The sequence below is a fragment of the Gossypium hirsutum genome, chromosome D13 (genome assembly GCF_007990345.1).
Source record: "Gossypium hirsutum isolate 1008001.06 chromosome D13, Gossypium_hirsutum_v2.1, whole genome shotgun sequence".
NCBI classification, from domain to species: Eukaryota; Viridiplantae; Streptophyta; class Magnoliopsida; order Malvales; family Malvaceae; genus Gossypium; species Gossypium hirsutum.
This window is the reverse complement of record NC_053449.1, coordinates 57,638,418-57,656,741: the sequence shown is the minus strand read 5'-3', so window position 1 is coordinate 57,656,741 and position 18,324 is coordinate 57,638,418. Positions and strand designations below refer to the sequence as shown.

The 18,324-nt window shown below is 32.3% G+C and overlaps 2 protein-coding genes across 3 annotated transcripts; both read right to left on the bottom strand.

The window, feature by feature from the left end:
* Positions 1 to 5,832: 5,832 nt before the first annotated feature.
* Positions 5,833 to 7,142, bottom strand: LOC107920715 (uncharacterized). Its single transcript, XM_016850542.2, has one exon. The coding sequence runs from the start codon at positions 7,030 to 7,032 to the stop codon at positions 6,043 to 6,045; it is 990 nt and encodes a 329-aa protein (XP_016706031.1). The 5' UTR covers positions 7,033 to 7,142; the 3' UTR covers positions 5,833 to 6,042.
* A 2,384-nt stretch (positions 7,143 to 9,526) lies between these two features.
* LOC107920261 (WD repeat-containing protein 48) lies at positions 9,527 to 18,054 on the bottom strand. 2 transcript variants are annotated; one of them, XM_016849876.2, is made up of 18 exons: positions 17,945 to 18,054; positions 16,862 to 17,020; positions 16,453 to 16,518; positions 16,242 to 16,331; positions 15,755 to 16,060; positions 15,503 to 15,600; positions 14,988 to 15,023; positions 14,766 to 14,886; positions 13,589 to 13,825; positions 13,082 to 13,177; positions 12,929 to 12,994; positions 12,746 to 12,784; positions 12,518 to 12,652; positions 12,043 to 12,404; positions 11,573 to 11,666; positions 10,854 to 11,042; positions 10,511 to 10,631; positions 9,527 to 10,117 (listed from the first exon to the last, which is right to left on the bottom strand). In XM_016849876.2, exons 1-17 carry the CDS (start codon positions 18,041 to 18,043, stop codon positions 10,533 to 10,535), a joined length of 2,292 nt encoding a protein of 763 aa, XP_016705365.1. In that variant the 5' UTR covers positions 18,044 to 18,054; the 3' UTR covers positions 9,527 to 10,117; positions 10,511 to 10,532. The 2 variants fall into 2 exon arrangements, with proteins under 2 accessions (XP_016705365.1, XP_016705364.1); XM_016849875.2 differs by having other exon boundaries at positions 9,527 to 10,018.
* Positions 18,055 to 18,324: the final 270 nt, after the last annotated feature.

The window sequence follows — 18,324 nt, the reverse complement described above, 5'->3', positions numbered from 1 at the left end:
CCATATCTATTGCCAGAATAGGGTTATAGAGCATTACCGGAGTTTAAAAATTAATTTAAAGATATTTCATTTCATCAAGCATTCATATTTAAAACCAAACAAAATCAAAACATTAATGAGGTAACGTTGGCCAATTTAACTTATAAATGTCATTCAATGCATTATTCCCCTAACATGCACAAACTCATCATTCAAGTTAGTTCAATAATTTCCATGTATCAATAATATATATACCATGATTGATGAGCTCATCAATACCATGATTTCCATTTCCTTGTTTTTTTTTCATATTTATCCCGTTGAATTTCTCGGAATTTCGATGGATTTTCAGGGGTACACTTTAGTGTACAAATCTGGGTCCGTCATTTCATATTCATGTGCGCACATTTCCATTTCAGAGAGCACACTCCCGCGAACCTCATCCTTACAGCGAGATTACCAGTCCAGGCTAAATCCCCTGTAATATAAACTCATAGAGTATTGTCGGGATTACCAATCCAGGCTAAATCCCCTGCAATGACAATTACTCTAATGAGCTTGGATCTATATTACCAGTCCAGGCTAAATTCAAACCCTAATTTAGATTACCCGTCTGGTCTAAATCCATTTTCCACATATTCTTTGGAAGGGCTATATCAGAATAGGATCACCCGTCTGGGCTAGATCCTTTTTACCGTCAATTTTTTTTCAGAGATCCATCGAATTTTCCTTCCATTCAACTAGGATTTCTTCCCCTTTTTATCAAATATATCAATGTTTCATCAATTTTCATACAATTAACATTCAAATCATATTCACATCAATAACAAACATTTCAAGCATTTAAGAATATAATTCAAGTTACACGAACTTACCAGGCTAAATTGCAGAAATACCAAAATTCAAGGACTTTTTAGAAATTTTCCATTTTCCTCTAAATTCCACCCAATCTTGATCTAAATTAATATTTCATTCAATTTATTAATTTAAATAATAAAACAATTCATTTCATGCAATTTGGTCATTTTTGACATTTTTACAAAATTACCCTTAAAATTTTACTTTTATTCAATTTAGTCCCTGAACCTAAAACATGTAAATTAGCTATTTTAAAATAAACTCATATTAGCTGAATATTCACATATATTTTTCCTCCTCCTCCACTCCATTCCACATCCTTGATATATACATAATACCACTATTTACTTGTTTACTCATAACAAGCTGTTCACTTGAGTCATAGTCACTAAATTAATTATATCTGAAGCTACAGAACTCTGAATTGAGATCCAAAAATTTTATCTAAAACTAGACTCACATATATTCTTACCATAAAATTTTCATAATTTTTGGTTTATCCAATAAGTACAATTTATTCTTTAAAGTTTCCCCTATTTCACTGTTTGACAATTCCAACCCCTCTTCACAAAAAATTAATTATCTCTTTGTACAGAATTCGGATGATGTTCCCGTTTGTTTCTATTGAAAATAAACTCATTCAAGATTTTAAAAATATAAATTTAAGTGCATACTAATTTTTATCCAATTTTTTATAATTTTCCAAAGTCAGAATAGAGAAACTCGATACCATTCTGACCTTATCTCACAAAATTTATTATAACTCATGATTTACAATTCCATTGTTTACACCGTTTCTTCTATGAGAAAATAGACTCAATAAGATTTAATTCCATATTTTTTTATCCTCTAATTAAATTTCCACGATTTATGGTGATTTTTCAAAATTAACCTACCGCTGTTGTCTAAAACTTTTTTAGTGCAAGATGTTGATAATCAAATTTATAACACCCTCATTTCCTTTCTCTACAATATTTTCTATCAATTCCTCTTGTTGCCCTTTACTAACATATCAAGAACATAGAACCTTATATAATAAAACCCTACATTAACATCAATTTCATACTTTTTCAATAATATGAAACTAAAAAATATATTGAAATCTTGGTGTTCTTACCTTGCTCTATTGATTTCAATCTTTAACTTGATTTTCTCTCTCCTCCAGCCTCTATTTCTTGAATCTAGCTTGACATTCTAGCTCCCGATGGTCTCCTTATCAATTTTCTCTCTTGCTGGCTATGGAAATTTCTTTGATTTCTAAGTAAAAATGGTGAATTTTTAGTGAGAGGACCAAATTGTAAAGAAAAGAAAATTTCTTTCTTTCTTTTCTCTTCATACGTTGGAATGTATGGGAGAAGATGATGATTCTTCATCTTTTCTTCCATATGTATATATATACTAAATAAAATAATAATAAAATGATAAAATGTCATTTAAAAATCAAATTAAAATATTAATAAACTAATATTTATTTATTTATTTAATCTAAAATATCTCTAACATCATCATTATTTTCTAGATTTCTCTTTATTCTAATTAACCATTTTTCCCTTTAGATCTTTTAAAATTCCATCCTTGAGTCATTACTTAATTTGATAAAATTACGATTTAGTCACTCATAATTCTTCATCTATTCAATTTGGTTCGAATTCATCCATTTTCTTTAGTTTCTAGATTGTTCCACCCTTAAAATATTTACACTATTGGTCCTTCAAATTTTTCATATTTACACTTTAACCCCTCAAATTTTAAGTATTTATTCTTGGGTAACAAAACTTTTCTCACTTTTGCAATTTAATCCTTTCTTTAATTAATATGTCATAATACACTTCCCAATGTTGTCATAACTCAAAATTCTCCTTTTTGTCACTTTATTTCCTTACTATATCAAATATATTATCTTACTGTAAAAATTTTCGAGGTATTACGTTTCTCTCCCCCTTAAAATAAATTTCGTCCTCGAAATTTCCTTATTTTACTATATCAAGAATACCTACTCTCTTACTGTAATAATTTTCGGGATCACATATCAATTTAGACTTTTTAAATAAATTGAGTGCTCAAACGTCGAAATTTTCGAACGAAATTTTCACGAAATCATTCCGTGAAATTGTAGACCATAAAAATAAAATTTTTCTCGTCGAATTTGTGGTCCCGAAACCACTGTTCCGACTAGACCCAAAAGTCGGGTTGTTACAACATACGTAATTTCTCATATATAAGTACATCATTCAATTCATCAATCCCTTTTTTTTCATATCACATTTCAATAATGAACTTACCGTTTCATTACCTTTTGTTACCCGTTTCATTTGTACAATACCAGACATAAGCATAAACATCAATCATGATCTCAAGCTTGACATAAGCCTAATCACCATCATTAATACACAAGTTAGTACATTTATGTATACAACTCATTCGGAATTAATCACATGATAAACCATTTTATAAGAAAATACACCTTTTGAATCATACCAGCTTTTCATGAACATAAACATATTCCCATTTTTGTCATTTACCATTTCACAGTATATCATTAATATTAAACATGGTATAATGTAACTATAAGCTTAACTTAAACCTAAGCATCATCCACAATCTCAATTGTTGAATTTATTTATGTTCAGAACAATATTCAATAAATAATAGATCTTTCAACTTCATTAAACAGATTACCTTACTGAGATTTTTTATTCGAAGAACGAATTACGGATAAAAGTATATTGTCAATAGAAGCTCATAGAGCTAGTCCACCCGAACACACCAATAGAAGCTCGAAAGAGTTGAACAGAAGCTCAAAAGAGTTGATCCACTCGAATCGCGCCAAACAGAAAGTATAAAATGAGAGTTTACAACAAATGTTGAACTTCGGTTTACTTGGGTAATATGTCGATATCTCCCTCCAATACCATCACCACTCCAAACCCCTATAATACACAAAAACACAAATGTACTTTATCCCTTGTTCAATTCAAAACAAACATCAAATTTCAATATTATAACTCAAATAATAATTCATTTCCAACAATAGAATATATATAAATATATACATCATGTTATACCATTCTCAATTTAAATAAATATTAAATTTTTAACTGTACAAACTTATCTGGCCAAATCACAGAAATGACAAAGTTTAGGGGCATTTTGGTAATTTTTCATTCTCTTGACTTTCCACTCGATCTTGATCTAAATTAATAATTTTATTCAATCTATTAATTTAGATAGTAAAACAATATAATTTATACAATTTAGCCATTTTTGAAATTTTTATAAAATCACCCCTAAAGTTGTACTTTTATTCAATTTAGTCCCTGAGCCCAAAACATGCAAAATAACCATTTTTACCCAAAATTGAGCCTATCTGAATATTCATGGCATCCAATATAGCACATTATTGCAACATTTTCATATCAAATCCTTTTAATTTTACTATTTTAACAATTTAGTCCCTAATCGAAAAATTCATCAAAATTACTTAAAAAATACTTTTAAATATCAACCAACATCTCAAATTCATCATTTAATAACTAAAATCATATATATTCATCAATGACAACATTCACAATCTTTAATAGTTTCGAAATTGAAAATACGGGTTAACAGAACCTAGTTGCAACGATCTCAAAAATACAAAATTATTAAAAACGGGGATAAAACGGACTTACATGCATCATCAACAAGAAAGCCAAAGCTTCAAATCTTCCATGGAGTTTTTCTCCTTCCAAATTCGGGGAAGAAGACACGTTAAAATGATGATAAAACATTTTGGTTTTTATTTTATTTTAATTAATTTATCAAATTACCATTTTAACCTTGGTAAATACACTTATAATATCACTAACACACGTCCATAATAGTCCATAACATAAATAAATGGCATAATTACCATCTAAGGAAGGTTTAATTGCACAATTGATCCTTCAAAAAAATTAAATTCTAACTAAATAAACTTATTTATAATTTAATCTTAAACTAATTAGGACTAAAAGAGCAAATAATCCAAAATTTAGTGGATTTAAATCATGACACCACCGCTTGGAAACTTTGACCATGGTTTAATTTCCATTTTGGTCCTTTTTCCTTTATTCAATTAACTATTTAATCATTCAAATCAAATAGTGATCAATTTTTACTTCTTTTACGATTTAGTCTTTTTTAATTAATTAACTAGCGAAACGTTAAAATTTTTCAACGAAACTTTAATATTACCTTAATGATACTCCGTAAATATTTATAAAAATATTTACAACTCGGTTATAGAAACAAGGTCCCGATACCTCATTTTTTAAAATCACTTGACCTCAGGTCTTACCACTTAAACTCAATAAATCACTTAAATATCATAAATTATCAAATTAAAAACCTTTGTAAAGTCACATTTAACTCTTAAATATTAAACAATAATATTTACGAACTTACTCGTCGAATTTGGTGGCCCCGAAATTACTATTTTCGACACCACTAAAAGACAGATTGTTACAATTATAGTTGCCCCATAATGTTTTATTATTCTTATTATTATTACTTTATTTTAATGAAATTTTAGTCATAAAACCACTTAAAACAAACTTCAAAACCGACCAGTAATTTTAACATTGGCCAATTAAGTCCATCAACTCTCTAATTCCTAACTACTTAATACTATTAACTTTTAAAACTAACTTTTAAAACTTTTACAATTTAATCCTTTAACTAATTTAATTACCCAAACGTCAATATAACTTAACAAAAATTTAATACAAGCCTCATCAAACTTCATAAATATCAATTAAGTAATAAAATACTGACTTATTTTTCGGAATTGGGGTCTTAAAATTATGTTTCCGATACCACTGAAAATAAGTCGTTACAAGGATAATGGCCGTTTCTAACACACTTAAACTTATATATTTTTGCATTGATAACAATACTCGTATCAATTGAGTTAAAACTTAATAAATTTTAATTTGTTAATATTTAAAAAGAGTTAGAGAATAAAGTTGAATTGGATAAACTAAAAATATGATCTATAAATTTATTTCATGAACTGATAACTTATTGCAGTACATAAAAGGGGCCATCTTTAGAAACTAACTTCATTGAAACATCTCCATCATCATCAAACTTAGGTGTAAACAAACTGACACAGCCTTGGATTAAAGCCCAAAGCTTATTATATCCTAAAACACACTTAAATTTATCCCAAATAGTTTGCCTTTTTCACACTGCTGTTCCACGATATTTTCTTGCAGCTTCCCTGCTATCAATGGTTCTGCCATAACTTCCGATTGGCGGCGTTCCGACAGCCAAGTCGCCATATTTTCTTTCAGCTTCCCTGCTGTCAATGGTGTTAGGATATCCATCATACCTGGGAGCAGGTGGTTTAACAGCTTCCTTTAAGTATTCCACGGCAGTGTTGATGTTGCTGGTTGGTTGGCTAAGGTTAGCCTCGTGTCCTTTGGACCATCCCCCACCATGACTCTGGTTGTTCCACGGACCACCAACGGTTGTGGTGGTCGTGGCTGGTGTCTGGCGCCAATATGTTGCGCTGAGAGGACCGAACTTGTTTGGTCGGCTAGCTTGAGTTTGAACTTTGGTAATGAAATCCGGAACTTGTTGTGGACGTTCCTTAACCGGACTTGAAGGCCGGTTCGTCCATTTCTCTTCGACATGGTACCGAACAGGACTCGAAGGCCTACTCCATTTCTCTTCGACACCATAACCAACAGGACTAGATGGCTTATTCCATTTCTCTTCGACACGATACCGAACAGGACTCGATGGCTTATTCCATTTCTCTTCGACGTCATACTGAACGGGTCTAGAAGGCTTATTCCATTTCTCTTCAGTATGATACCGAACAGGACTTGAACTCTCCCGCCATTCCCCGGGACTTAAGGGCCTAGTCATCAGCTTACCCTCACCATGGTCCCTCACCACCTCAACTCTTACAGGAGCCCTTTGCTTGAATTCGGCCATATATGGAACCTCGACGATCTCGGTTTTTGTAACGTAATACTCGGTGCTACCGTGCGGACCAGTGTAAGACGTGATCGGCTTCCTCCTCCCTTCTGCATCAATGAACACAGGCTGACACGTATGATCTGAGCTATAGCTTGTTTTGTTCCACCCCTCGGTGCCACCTCGTGGAGCAACGCCGCCATTGTAGGTCGTGTAGCCACCTCTGTATGCATAACCATAGCCAGCCATGGTTCTCAAGAAACTCTTTGCACTTGTTCCTTAATTACCAACTGATGTTTGAAGCTCTCTTTATATAGGAAAATTTGGTGTTATTTTTAATCTTAAATTTAATGACGAAAGATTCAATAACATCATCAATGTTAGGATCTTATGCTAAAAACAATAAGAATCCCAAGTATTTTTCTTTGAGAAAAAACTATGTAAAGAATCACATTCTTTTCAATTTTTGGGACAATGACTTCCATTATGTGTCTGAAAATATGAAAGTTTTATGCTATTCTGAAATGAAATTGACCTTCACAATGCAGAATATGGTGTTCTTATCTTATGGGAATAAGAAGAAAAGAATCACTTTAGCTTGATAAATCTCTTACCAAACAAAAGATAAATAGTTTTAGTTTAATCAAAATCTAATTATATTATGGGTATAATGGTAAGGCACATCATATTTTTAAGGGAAGAATGTCGGTTTGAACCTTGAAAGCAATATTGTTAACCTCAAACATATATAATATATATATATATATAATCTAATTGTATTATCTAAATTTACTATGAGCATATTTTAAAAAATGGATAATTTTTTTTAAATCATATCTTAAACACATATTTTAAAGGTCTTATAGGTGGTCAATCATCGTGGTTTGATGAGTGTAGGTATTGACCAGATTTCAAATCTAACTTTAGTGATGATTGTTTACTAGATTATAATTGTAACCTTTTTTTCTCAAAAGATAAAATACAATAGCTTGGCTCTACAAAGATTTGAATGCTTGATTTGGTCTGTAGACTTAGCTTTCAACTTAACGAATCTTTAAAATTATAAAAAGTTAAAATATACCATTAGTTTATTTACATTTTATAAGTTTATTTTTAAAATTTTAGTTATTCTATTTTTCATATTTCAAAATTTAAATTTAATTGTTAATAGTGTTAAAATTATATTATTAAAATCAAGGTCATTACAATATTATTTTTTGAATTATATGACCATCTGCTTCGATAAAATTAACAAAAAAAATTAAACCTCAATTTTAAAATCTTAAAAAAAATAAATGAACTAAATTTCTAAACTTTAAGCTAAGAGAAAATTTACCATTAATAAAGTTTATGGTGGGCAATGGTGCTAAGACATTGCGTTTGTTTGTGGCTGTCTGTGTTCCATAACTAACAGGAATAAAATATAATTTGCCTAAGTTTGGGTATTCTTCATTTGTTGCTCCCCAAGATAATCACAAAGCTTGCTTTTATATGCTACTGCTATAACATTCCCTTTCACATCTTTAGATTCCTTCTTCACTCAACCATTAAAATAAATAAATAAATAAATAAATAAATAAATAAATAAATAAATAATACAAAACCAATATTTATTTCGGGTGTCGAATTTATGGAGTTAGTTTAGTTAAGAATATAAATTAGGTATTAAATATAGTTGTGTGTTGAAGCAATATTTGGTGATGGAGATTACATCTTGTTTACACTGTGATGATGTTAAAAGCTACTACTAGTGTTTATAGAGATTTGGGTAGAGTACTAGTATGGAAAGGCATCTCTTGAAGCCTTTTTGGAAATGAAAGAAGTTTCTATAGAGATGGAGGAACTTGATATTGATCTCCCTACATTGATGTTTACTACATCAAATGGGGAAGATTTCATTAAGATGGGATGGAAGGGACCTCCAAATTAGTTAAACAAAAGTACATAGCTTGTCTATTATTACCGTCAAATCTTGTTACTTTCATTTTATTTTATAAAAATAACCTTTTTCTTTAATTTAACTCAAATTTTATTAATTTTATTGATTTAATCGAAAATTATTGATTTTGAATTGAACCAATTCATCCCTTCATGAATCTATAAACTATAAACTATATATAAAAGGAAGGTCCAAATTAACAGGTGCCTATACTATATTGCTATTGTTCTCTCTCTTTTACACTAGATATTAGAGGATAAATTTCAATTTTGGTCTTTCTATTATATCTAAATTTGTGATTTAATCTCTTTAATTTCTAATGTAATTTAATCCATATATTTTTATAATGTTATTAATAAATTCAAATAGTTAATATTATTAATTTTTTATTAAAATATCACGTGATTATATATAATTTAAATATCTTTTAGAGTTTTAGAGACTAACACGAAACCTCCCAATTCTTTCGAGTTTGCATTACTTCTTTTTTTTTTAACATTATAAACAATGATCTTCTTATTCTTTGCTATAAAACTTGAGATTTAATCTATATGCTTTAATTTCTTATCTAATTTAATTCCTTTATTTTATAACCTCAATTTTCTTAAGAATACCCCAAGAACAACAAAATCCTTTATCATCAAGAATTTAAACGAGTATTTTTTTTTAAAAATCCTAATCGGTATCTTCAATGCTATTTTTATTATTACATAACTACAAGAGAATAATTTTTTAAATCTAAACAATAAAAACTAAATTCCTAAAATTAAAAATAAAAAATTAAATTTCAAATGCACAAGAAAAAAAAACACAAATTAACAGTCCTTTTTTTATTTCCAGGACAAATAATAAAAAAAAGACCAATTTCGTAACAACAGTTTCTATGACTAGATATTGTATCACCCTCAAAATACAAATCTACATGACCTTTCTTCGACATCTTATGGCCTAATCTTTTTTTCCCCCCAATTTACTTTCAGCTAATTGTCCCCCGGAGTATGCAAACCCTTCTACCGCTTGCATTTCCACCCTACAGCTTTTTCTCGGATGTATGGCGAAAGCATGCACTACACAAAGACCAAAACTTTATGATACCATCTGCTCGACTTTAACAACGATCATCTTGTTGAACCCCGGAGAACGCCCCCACATTGAAAACCAATTGTCTTTCCAAATATACATGGGATCCAACATTTGCTTCTGATATAGGCAAACCTCTGACGAACAAATACAATTCCCAACACTTTACAACAGTATGAGATTTCCATCTCGATTTCCCGAAACAGACACTGCAGCCTGATAGATAAGAGAGGATACAGTTCTATTTAAGATGATTGCTTCATACAGATATCCAATCTGCAGACTAAAAGAGAAACTATATGATGTCTTTTTCACCTATCAAACAAAGCCAACACTAGTTCCATGTTAATAAACCGAACTCCATAGACTTTTGAACTGAAACCAACCAAACTTTATATTGATAACCGGCAATAACCAGATCAACTTAGTTCGCTCAGCTATTTTGGAAATTTGGTAACGAGTTTATTGGGTAATGGATTGGGTGGGTTTAATTGGGTCAGGGTAAGAATATTAATATATTAAAAATATTTATTATATAATGAAATATTTTAAAATATATAAATATAATAATTTATAATAGTTTGATCAAGTTGGTCGGTTTAATACTAAAACTGATACTAACAACAGTTTTGGTCGGGACATTGGGTAAGGAGTTCTGACCAAAATTTTCTCAACCCTAGTTAAAAGCAACACAGGTAACCCACTCACCTGCTCCCAGCAGTTGATAAAATCACCTGCCTTGAACCACTCTGTAATTAAGTACCAAATCCTCAGGTTTCTTCCATATGTAGGCCCGCACAGTGGCTAAGCTCATGTCTGTAGATAAGACCTGGAACATATAGTAGCAAATCAAACACGTGATCAGTATAGCATGATCGAACTTGAACTAAAAAGTTCGTATGAATAATTTTAGTTTGTTGATTTCAAACACTGCATAGTACGATTTATTAATGGTACCAGAAAATGATGGAAAAAAAACCACACAGCTTTGAGAAATGGGTCAAGGCTCCTAGCCAAAGGCATCATGACATCTAATATGTGGCTTACTTGCCTGATTATTGCATAAAATCTCAACAGAAGGCCTAGGCTTCGGCCAAGGCTTCAATCCAGATTTAAAAGAACCATCAGCGACAGCTGAATGCTGCAATTGTCCTCCATGTCCAGGAGCAAGTGACCCATCGGTACTTCCAGTATCAATTGGTTTGTCAAGCACCATCTTTTCTACGACATAATTAACAACCTATATAAACCATAACGGGGTGAAAGTACATTACTATACCAGAAAATTAAATAAAATACTGATGTACAAATACAGTGTAGGACAAACTGTTCTGCATTAATATACATTGATATACAATATGTTTTTCCAATATGACACCTATCAGCATTCCATATCCAAAATTTAAAAAGAGAAGAAAATAAAACCTAAAAGGCCACAAAGGCATCTTGCTCTTACATACGAGCAAACAAGCACTCAACAACAGCTAGTACAGAAGATTATTCTAATTCATTCATATATTGTGTTGGCTATAACAAAGTTAAAAGTCCTATCAATATATATGTATGCTAAAATAGCATTTTCATTAACTGAACATTACTCTTTTGGCCCTTTTGCTGTTCATGCTCCAAAGCATGAAACAGATTCTAATGTATTAACCCAAGTGATCTAAATTAGCATAGAATCAACATTTGCAACTTTGTACAATCGCATGCCATGCCAAAAAAAAAAAAAGCTTTTGAAAGTCCTACGGAAAAACCAAACAGGCATACCTTATTTATTCTCAATATACGAGGTGCACTTAACTTCCCTTGTGTGAGGATCTGAACAGCTGTACCTTCGCATGGATGAAGGTAGAAGCTGCACCTGAAATAAATGAAAAGTAAAACTTCATCAAGAGAGAGAGAGAGATAAAAGACTCACGTAAAATGCATGATTATACATGGTTCTGAATGTAGCAGTAGTGTGCAAAAATGCAAAAGGTACTGTTTCCCCCCCCCCCCTAAAAGAAGAGAAGTGCAGACGTTTCACAAGAAAAATATCAGAGAGTAAGGACTAAAGGCACAAGAAAACAAAAAGCATGGTTAACCATGAATTTAATGACACTCCTTAAGTTCATCCATGTGTAACAAGTATATCAACAACAAGGTCAACCGATAAACAGTTCAATATATGCAGTTCGTTGAAAACTAGTTACTTAAAGATTATATTAAGGGAAAGTTTAATGAGCCGTGGAAGTTACTTGGTGTTTTCTCGTGGTGGTAGCCGGTTGTTTAAAACACAATCCAAAACCCACCAAGGGAAGTCTTTCTCATCCTCAGTTCCATCCAATTCAGTAATTTTCTTTCTCCAAGGACCTCCTTGGGAACCCTCAGAGATAATTGACGGAGGGGAAACCGTAGAAAACTCAAAAGGAGGATGGACCATGGAGTCATTTTCAGCATTTCCATCTACCTCAATTCTTGAATGAGCAAGACTTCTTGCAGTATTATCCTTTCCTGATAAAACATCTCCATTAGCGGAAGCTTGGGAGCCAAGTCTTTGCCTTCTTTTGGTCATCCAATGAGCCAACAGACCTTTAAGAGTTTCACGAGCTAGATTAACCTGCCAAAGACAAGTTAACACCAGATGCAAATTATAATCACAGAGTTCCTCAACCACTTCCTGTAGATATGCATGTCTTAAGATTGTCAAAATCAATAAAAAAAGTCTAAAACCTTATCATCCTCAGGCTTCCCAGTTATGTTTAGATCAACAGAATACATCTCCGCAGAAAAGCATTGGGGTGTGTCCAAATGAACAGACAAGCTTCCAAGCCGGGTATCCACAGTGAACCATGCTGGAATGCTTACCTAGAGGTTTTAAAAATAAAAAAAAAGCAATTTCCTTACAAAATGATGCATTGTGTTTTAACTGATATAAATTCAAATAAGTAGGTAGCGTACCATCTCAAACAACTGCTGCTTTTTCTCGTCAAATGAAACCTGGCCATTGAAATTGAAAGAATAGATAAATATATACAAGTGTCTATGTGTACAAAACTTGTAAGGGAAAAGCAAAGTGCAATCCACTTGTACTCAAGAAACAAAGACAGAAAGAGGGAAAAAAAATTCTAGTTTCTCGTTCACCTGTCCATAGTCCTCGACCACAACACCCCTGGTTATCTCCCAGAGCTTTACCAAACCAGCACTATCCTGTTCAAGAAGCATAAATACCATATACGCAAAAAAATCCCAAAACAAAATCTTTGAAACAACAAATATATGTACTACCACATTTACCTTAGTCAATACATGCCTTCTGTTATTTAAAATTTCATGCTGAACTATTGCTGGAGTTCCAGGAATGGAAAAGATTGGTTCTTTATAAACAGCAGCCTGAATAACCGACAATGTAAGCACATTAATGAAGGGCAAGTGATGGAAGAAGATGCTAAAACAAATTCCAGATACAGTCAAACCTCAAAGAGTTATCCATAACAAATCACATCATGAGTAATAAAAACAAATTCTAATATTTGTTCTTTTCTCCTTGGGGTTGAGTGAGCAAAGAACAAATGAAACAGAACCAATTAATAACTAAACGAGCAACGCAAAATTCCCTATAATTCAAGCATATAAAGAAAATAAATGTTACTACAATGCAGAGTTTGTATATTTAATAATACTTGATAAAAATTAAAAAAAAGGAGAAAAGAGATATTTATGAGACAAAAATTTTCATGACAAACAAGATGATCGCTGTAAGCAATAGCAAATACAATACAGTAGCACACAAACTATACTTACAGGGGTAGACCCTTCTAAGGAAACTCTTGCCCTTGAAAAAGACAAGTTTCCAGCCAAGAATGAACCACCTCTTTGAAAGACCTTCTGAGGATTTCTTCCTTCAGCAGGCCATCTATGAACTGAAGAATCTGTCGTTGCAACCCAGATACTATCATCATGCAACGCCAACTGCAAAACTGGGTGTTCCTTTGTGCAAAGCAAAAGACTCTCTCTTGTTGTCAAGTCTGTCAAATACAACTGGTGTATGTATAAAAAGTAAGAGCCAGTTGAGAGTTAAAGCTAAATATTAGAAGTGCAAAATAAGAGTTAAAGCTAATTATTAGAAGTTTCATACGAGGTTGTCAAGAACTGTCAAGATCATATGCGGAAGAAACCTAGAAGTATTGTCTTCATTTGATGTCAGAATGATTCAGAAACTTAAACTGAATAGATATTAACATTACATTTCTTTGAGTTTAACTTGCAAAGTTATATTCTGTTCTGGGTTTCCTAGATAGTTACAGATATGCTGATAGTTTCAAAATCCACTGGAAGTTAAAGAATTTGATGCTAGGAACCATATTTACTTGAATTTGTATTATTTTATTAGGTTTTTATCCATTGCTTAGGAGTCGTTTAAGTCAATTTTGGAGTTTCCTACTGATCACAGTCTTTCTAGGAAAATATTACAGAACTCTACAAATGAGCACAATCTATTTTATATTACCAGACAACTGATGAGAACTGCAGCAACTGTTGTACCAACCCTTGCCCTAGTGCTTAGGTGTGAACCTAGATCACTTTTCTTCCTTATCTCTAATTACTTGCATTGATTTCAATCTCAAGCCAACCAGGAATACTTCCAATAAATCCCGATCCCACTCACACAAATTCATCATGAAATTAAATCCTTGACCCATAATTTACTTGTTAAGAGTACTGCTAAAATTACCATTTACCAGCACAAGCCAGAATTGCTTTCTAATCCTTTAGTAGTTCCATCCAATCTCAATCGATACCAATAATTAGAACCCCTAATTATTATCATAATTTCTGATCCTTTAATCTCAATCAATCCTAAAATACTATAAGCCAATTGTGCTATATCAGCATAGGTTTCTTCTCAACTTCTACATCAAAACATTGGCAAAATTGACAAAGATTCTGCTAAAACTGTTTGGCATGAATATGTACTTACAGAAAGATCTCTACCACCACTATAAACACGAGTAAATGTTGGGGTGCTCGCAAGTGCCCAAACAGAATCTGTATGCACAGCATATGAATGCACACAACGCTGCTGACCAAGGTCCCATAGCCTACAAGATAAAATTATGACTATTTAAAAGGAAAGGACTTAGATTCTTTATGGCTGAAAATGACATGTTATCAACAGTGAAAACTTGCACAGATTATATACCTGATCATAGAATCAGAGGACCCTGATAAACAATACCTGAGAGAATATGAGATGTCTGTCAAACTTTTCACTAATAAAATAAATACACTGCAGGAAAACACACAAGCAAATAAAAGAACTCACTAGAAGTCAATCAAGGGAAGAACCCATCAGATAACGAAAAACTCCTTGATATTTTCAAAGAAAAAGTATTCACCCAAATTTACTTGAAAACAATGTAGCAGTTAAAAAAAAATGTGAACATGCACACATGAAGCCATAACATGATTTAGTCTCCACCCTACAACCACGCTCATTGTTCTCAAAATATTTTGCATCATAGGACCGCGATAAGAAACAGAAATTTTCTTTTCCAGAATTTCCAAAGTTTTCCTATCAACCAGTTTCCTCAACTGCTACACGAGTTCAGCAGTTACAAAAGAAAAGAATCAGATTAAGCACCATATTGTAAGGCTTCCAACTAAATCAAACTAATACTATTTTTAACTCTACAGATCTAAATTCAGTGTAGCAACCTGCCAGTAGAATCCAGAAGGAGAGCCCTAACGTTATCTGTATGCCCTCTTAACTTCATAGTCTTTGAACCTGTTCTTGGGTCCCAAACACGCACAACCTATATGAAATTGTGGCAGGAAATTAAATTGCTACTGAAATTGTTAGGTAAAACAAATTATCAACAGACCATCCCTGGCAACTGGCAAAATGTCATAAGTGGAGAGAAACATGTTAATTACATAAAAATTGAATTCAGAAGAAGCAAAACTTACCTTCTCAGTTCCACCAGAGACAAGAAGGGATCCATTATCATTCATTGCCAATGCATAGACTGACTCTTTATGGCCTTTGGCAGCGATGGGGACATATCCAGGACATTGAGTTGTGTGAGCAGTAATACTGTTATTCGAGCTAATTGGTCGCAGACTGGATACGGGTAATGAATTTGCAGAACCATTGATACCATTGGAACAATCATCTTCCATTACATCACTGGACTTTGAGAGTGGAGTAACCGCAGCTTCAATATCCCATACAAAAACCTCCCCACCAAGACCCCCAGAGGCAACCACATTTGCCTAAAATGTATGGCACTAAAAAAGAATCAGAAAATGACTTCTATAATATTAAAAAACATGCCTTGATGCACAACTTAAGCAGCCAAATCAAACATGAAACCTAAATAGCAATATTGCACCGACAAGAACATTTCACTCGTGCACCTAATAAAATCCAAAGAAAATTTGATATAAGAATTACATTTCTTTCAGCAGCAGCTAGACATGTAACATAGTCAGAGTGTTGACGAAGAGTCCTGGTACAAGTCCCATCAGACAAGCAATTCCATATCTGGTGTATCACAAAGAAAGAGCACATGTCAACATTTAACAAAAGTAGTGGCCAAAAAAATATTTAACAAAATAAGTTAAAAAGAGAAAAGCTAAATCTAATACACGAATTAATGACAAACCTTCAATGTGGTGTCTGACGAGCATGAAACAAGTGTATTTTCACCAGCAATTACAGTATCATTTACCTGCACAAGGAAATTCTCCATCATAATTTACATAGTTACAGAGATAAATTTTATAAGATAACTGGATGGTGCATTCACAAACAGAAAAAAGAAAAAGGAGCCATCAACATTCAAACTGACTACTGATGTAATTGAAGTGCACAGTGAATACTTGATATAGATGTTACTTCTGGTGAGCAGGTTGGTTAATAAGCAATCATTCATACTGATAATACATCAAGAAACCAAAAATTTAATTAATTAAATTATCACATGCTCCGAACAAAAAATTAGCAATAAAAAGATGCCGTCTAAAGTATGATGGTCCTGCTCATAGTAAAAACAAGAAGCAAAAAGAAGGTACCCAATCAACATGTGACTCAAATGTAGCAGAGCAAGTGGCAGCATCTTCAGCCAGTGCCCATCTCTTAAGCGTGCCATCACGGCTTCCAGTGAAGAGATAGTTGCACCCATCAGAGACAGATGACTTTAGCACAGCCAAACAATTTATACCAGCAGAATGCTGCAAAAAAAGAAAAAAAGAAAAAGAAAAAAACATAAGTAGAGAAACATCAGAGCCTAGTTCCCATACCCAAAATAAAGTGATAAAATGATTGACTAGTTTATAATTCAAGATAATGACATAATTAACAATATAAAGTAAAGCATAAGCAAAATTATTCAAGTTTATAGTGAAAATGGTCCTACATTAATGAATAATGATGAATGCACGGATACTATAAAGAATTAGTTACTGAGAATTACAAACAATCATTTCCATTCTAATTTAGTATAACATATATAAATAAGATTTTTTGTGTTGTCTCATGGTAGCCTATCCAGTCCCTTTACATTATTGATTAGCATACACTTTCATGTTTCTAGCAATTTACACAGGCGCATGGCATCATCAAATGATAAATTTCTTGGATAAGAATCTACAACACACTAAAATGCCACTCAAACAATGTGATATCTCACACCAGGTACATCCTAACCTTCCCTCTTCTACTAAGATACAAAAATGTTCTTGTGAATTGTGGTCGATCCTAAGGATAAAAGGCATCCAATAATGAGACTGGCAAAGCTGTATCTTGGAGAAGGAAGTTTACAAGTTCCAACCCCAAATAAATTTCAAATCCACCAACTTAATCATAAAAAATATAAAAATCAAAATTTCCTACTCGATTTGATGAAAAGCAAACACAAGATTCTTGAAATTATATTTTAGCAACAAATGCATAAAAGCAAAGACGTAAAAACCTAAAATAGCAGAAACACCAATAATATAAATGTGGCATTACAATGAAAAACATAAATAATTAGAATACTAACAAAATATGAATATGAATATGCAACTTCCTTGAGATTGCCGATATCAAGGAAGAGGACTTGTTAAAGGAAAATAATTATAAGCAAAAAGACGCACACACACAAACCACTTTACCTTTGTGTCATCAGAGTCATTTAATACATATGTCAGCCTCTTTTCTTTACGTGGGCGGCTAGAATTGGAATTGTTCCCAGCACTGCCAACTCGATGCATTGCAGTGACCCCTAGATAATCATTCAAATGAAAATTAAAAACTTTAGCACCTATAAGTCATTGCCCAGGAAATATTTGGATATCAACTAGATACAGTAGGTCAGAATAACTTATATTCTGCAATAAAATGTCAATGAAAGAAATAAAATAGACTAAGTAGACCAAAATTATCTACATATATCAGATTATTAATATTTTTTTTTACAAATTAAAACTTTCCAAAAAAATTATACAGAAACTGATTCAACCAACAAACAACTAAACTCTCATTAAAACCAAAT

Bases quoted from the DNA above. Each gene is read 5' to 3' on its own strand.
- LOC107920715 (XM_016850542.2), bottom strand. From the start codon at position 7,032: ATGGCTGGCTATGGTTATGCATACAGAGGTGGCTACACGACCTACAAT.
- LOC107920261 (XM_016849876.2), bottom strand. From the start codon at position 18,043: ATGCATCGAGTTGGCAGTGCTGGGAACAATTCCAATTCTAGCCGCCCA. The intron at 16,332-16,452 runs GTTTGTCATTAA...GTGATACACCAG, and splicing joins CGTCAGACACCACATTGAAG to ATATGGAATTGCTTGTCTGA. The intron at 15,024-15,502 runs GTTGCTACACTG...ATATTCTCTCAG, and splicing joins CTTCTGGATTCTACTGGCAG to GTATTGTTTATCAGGGTCCT.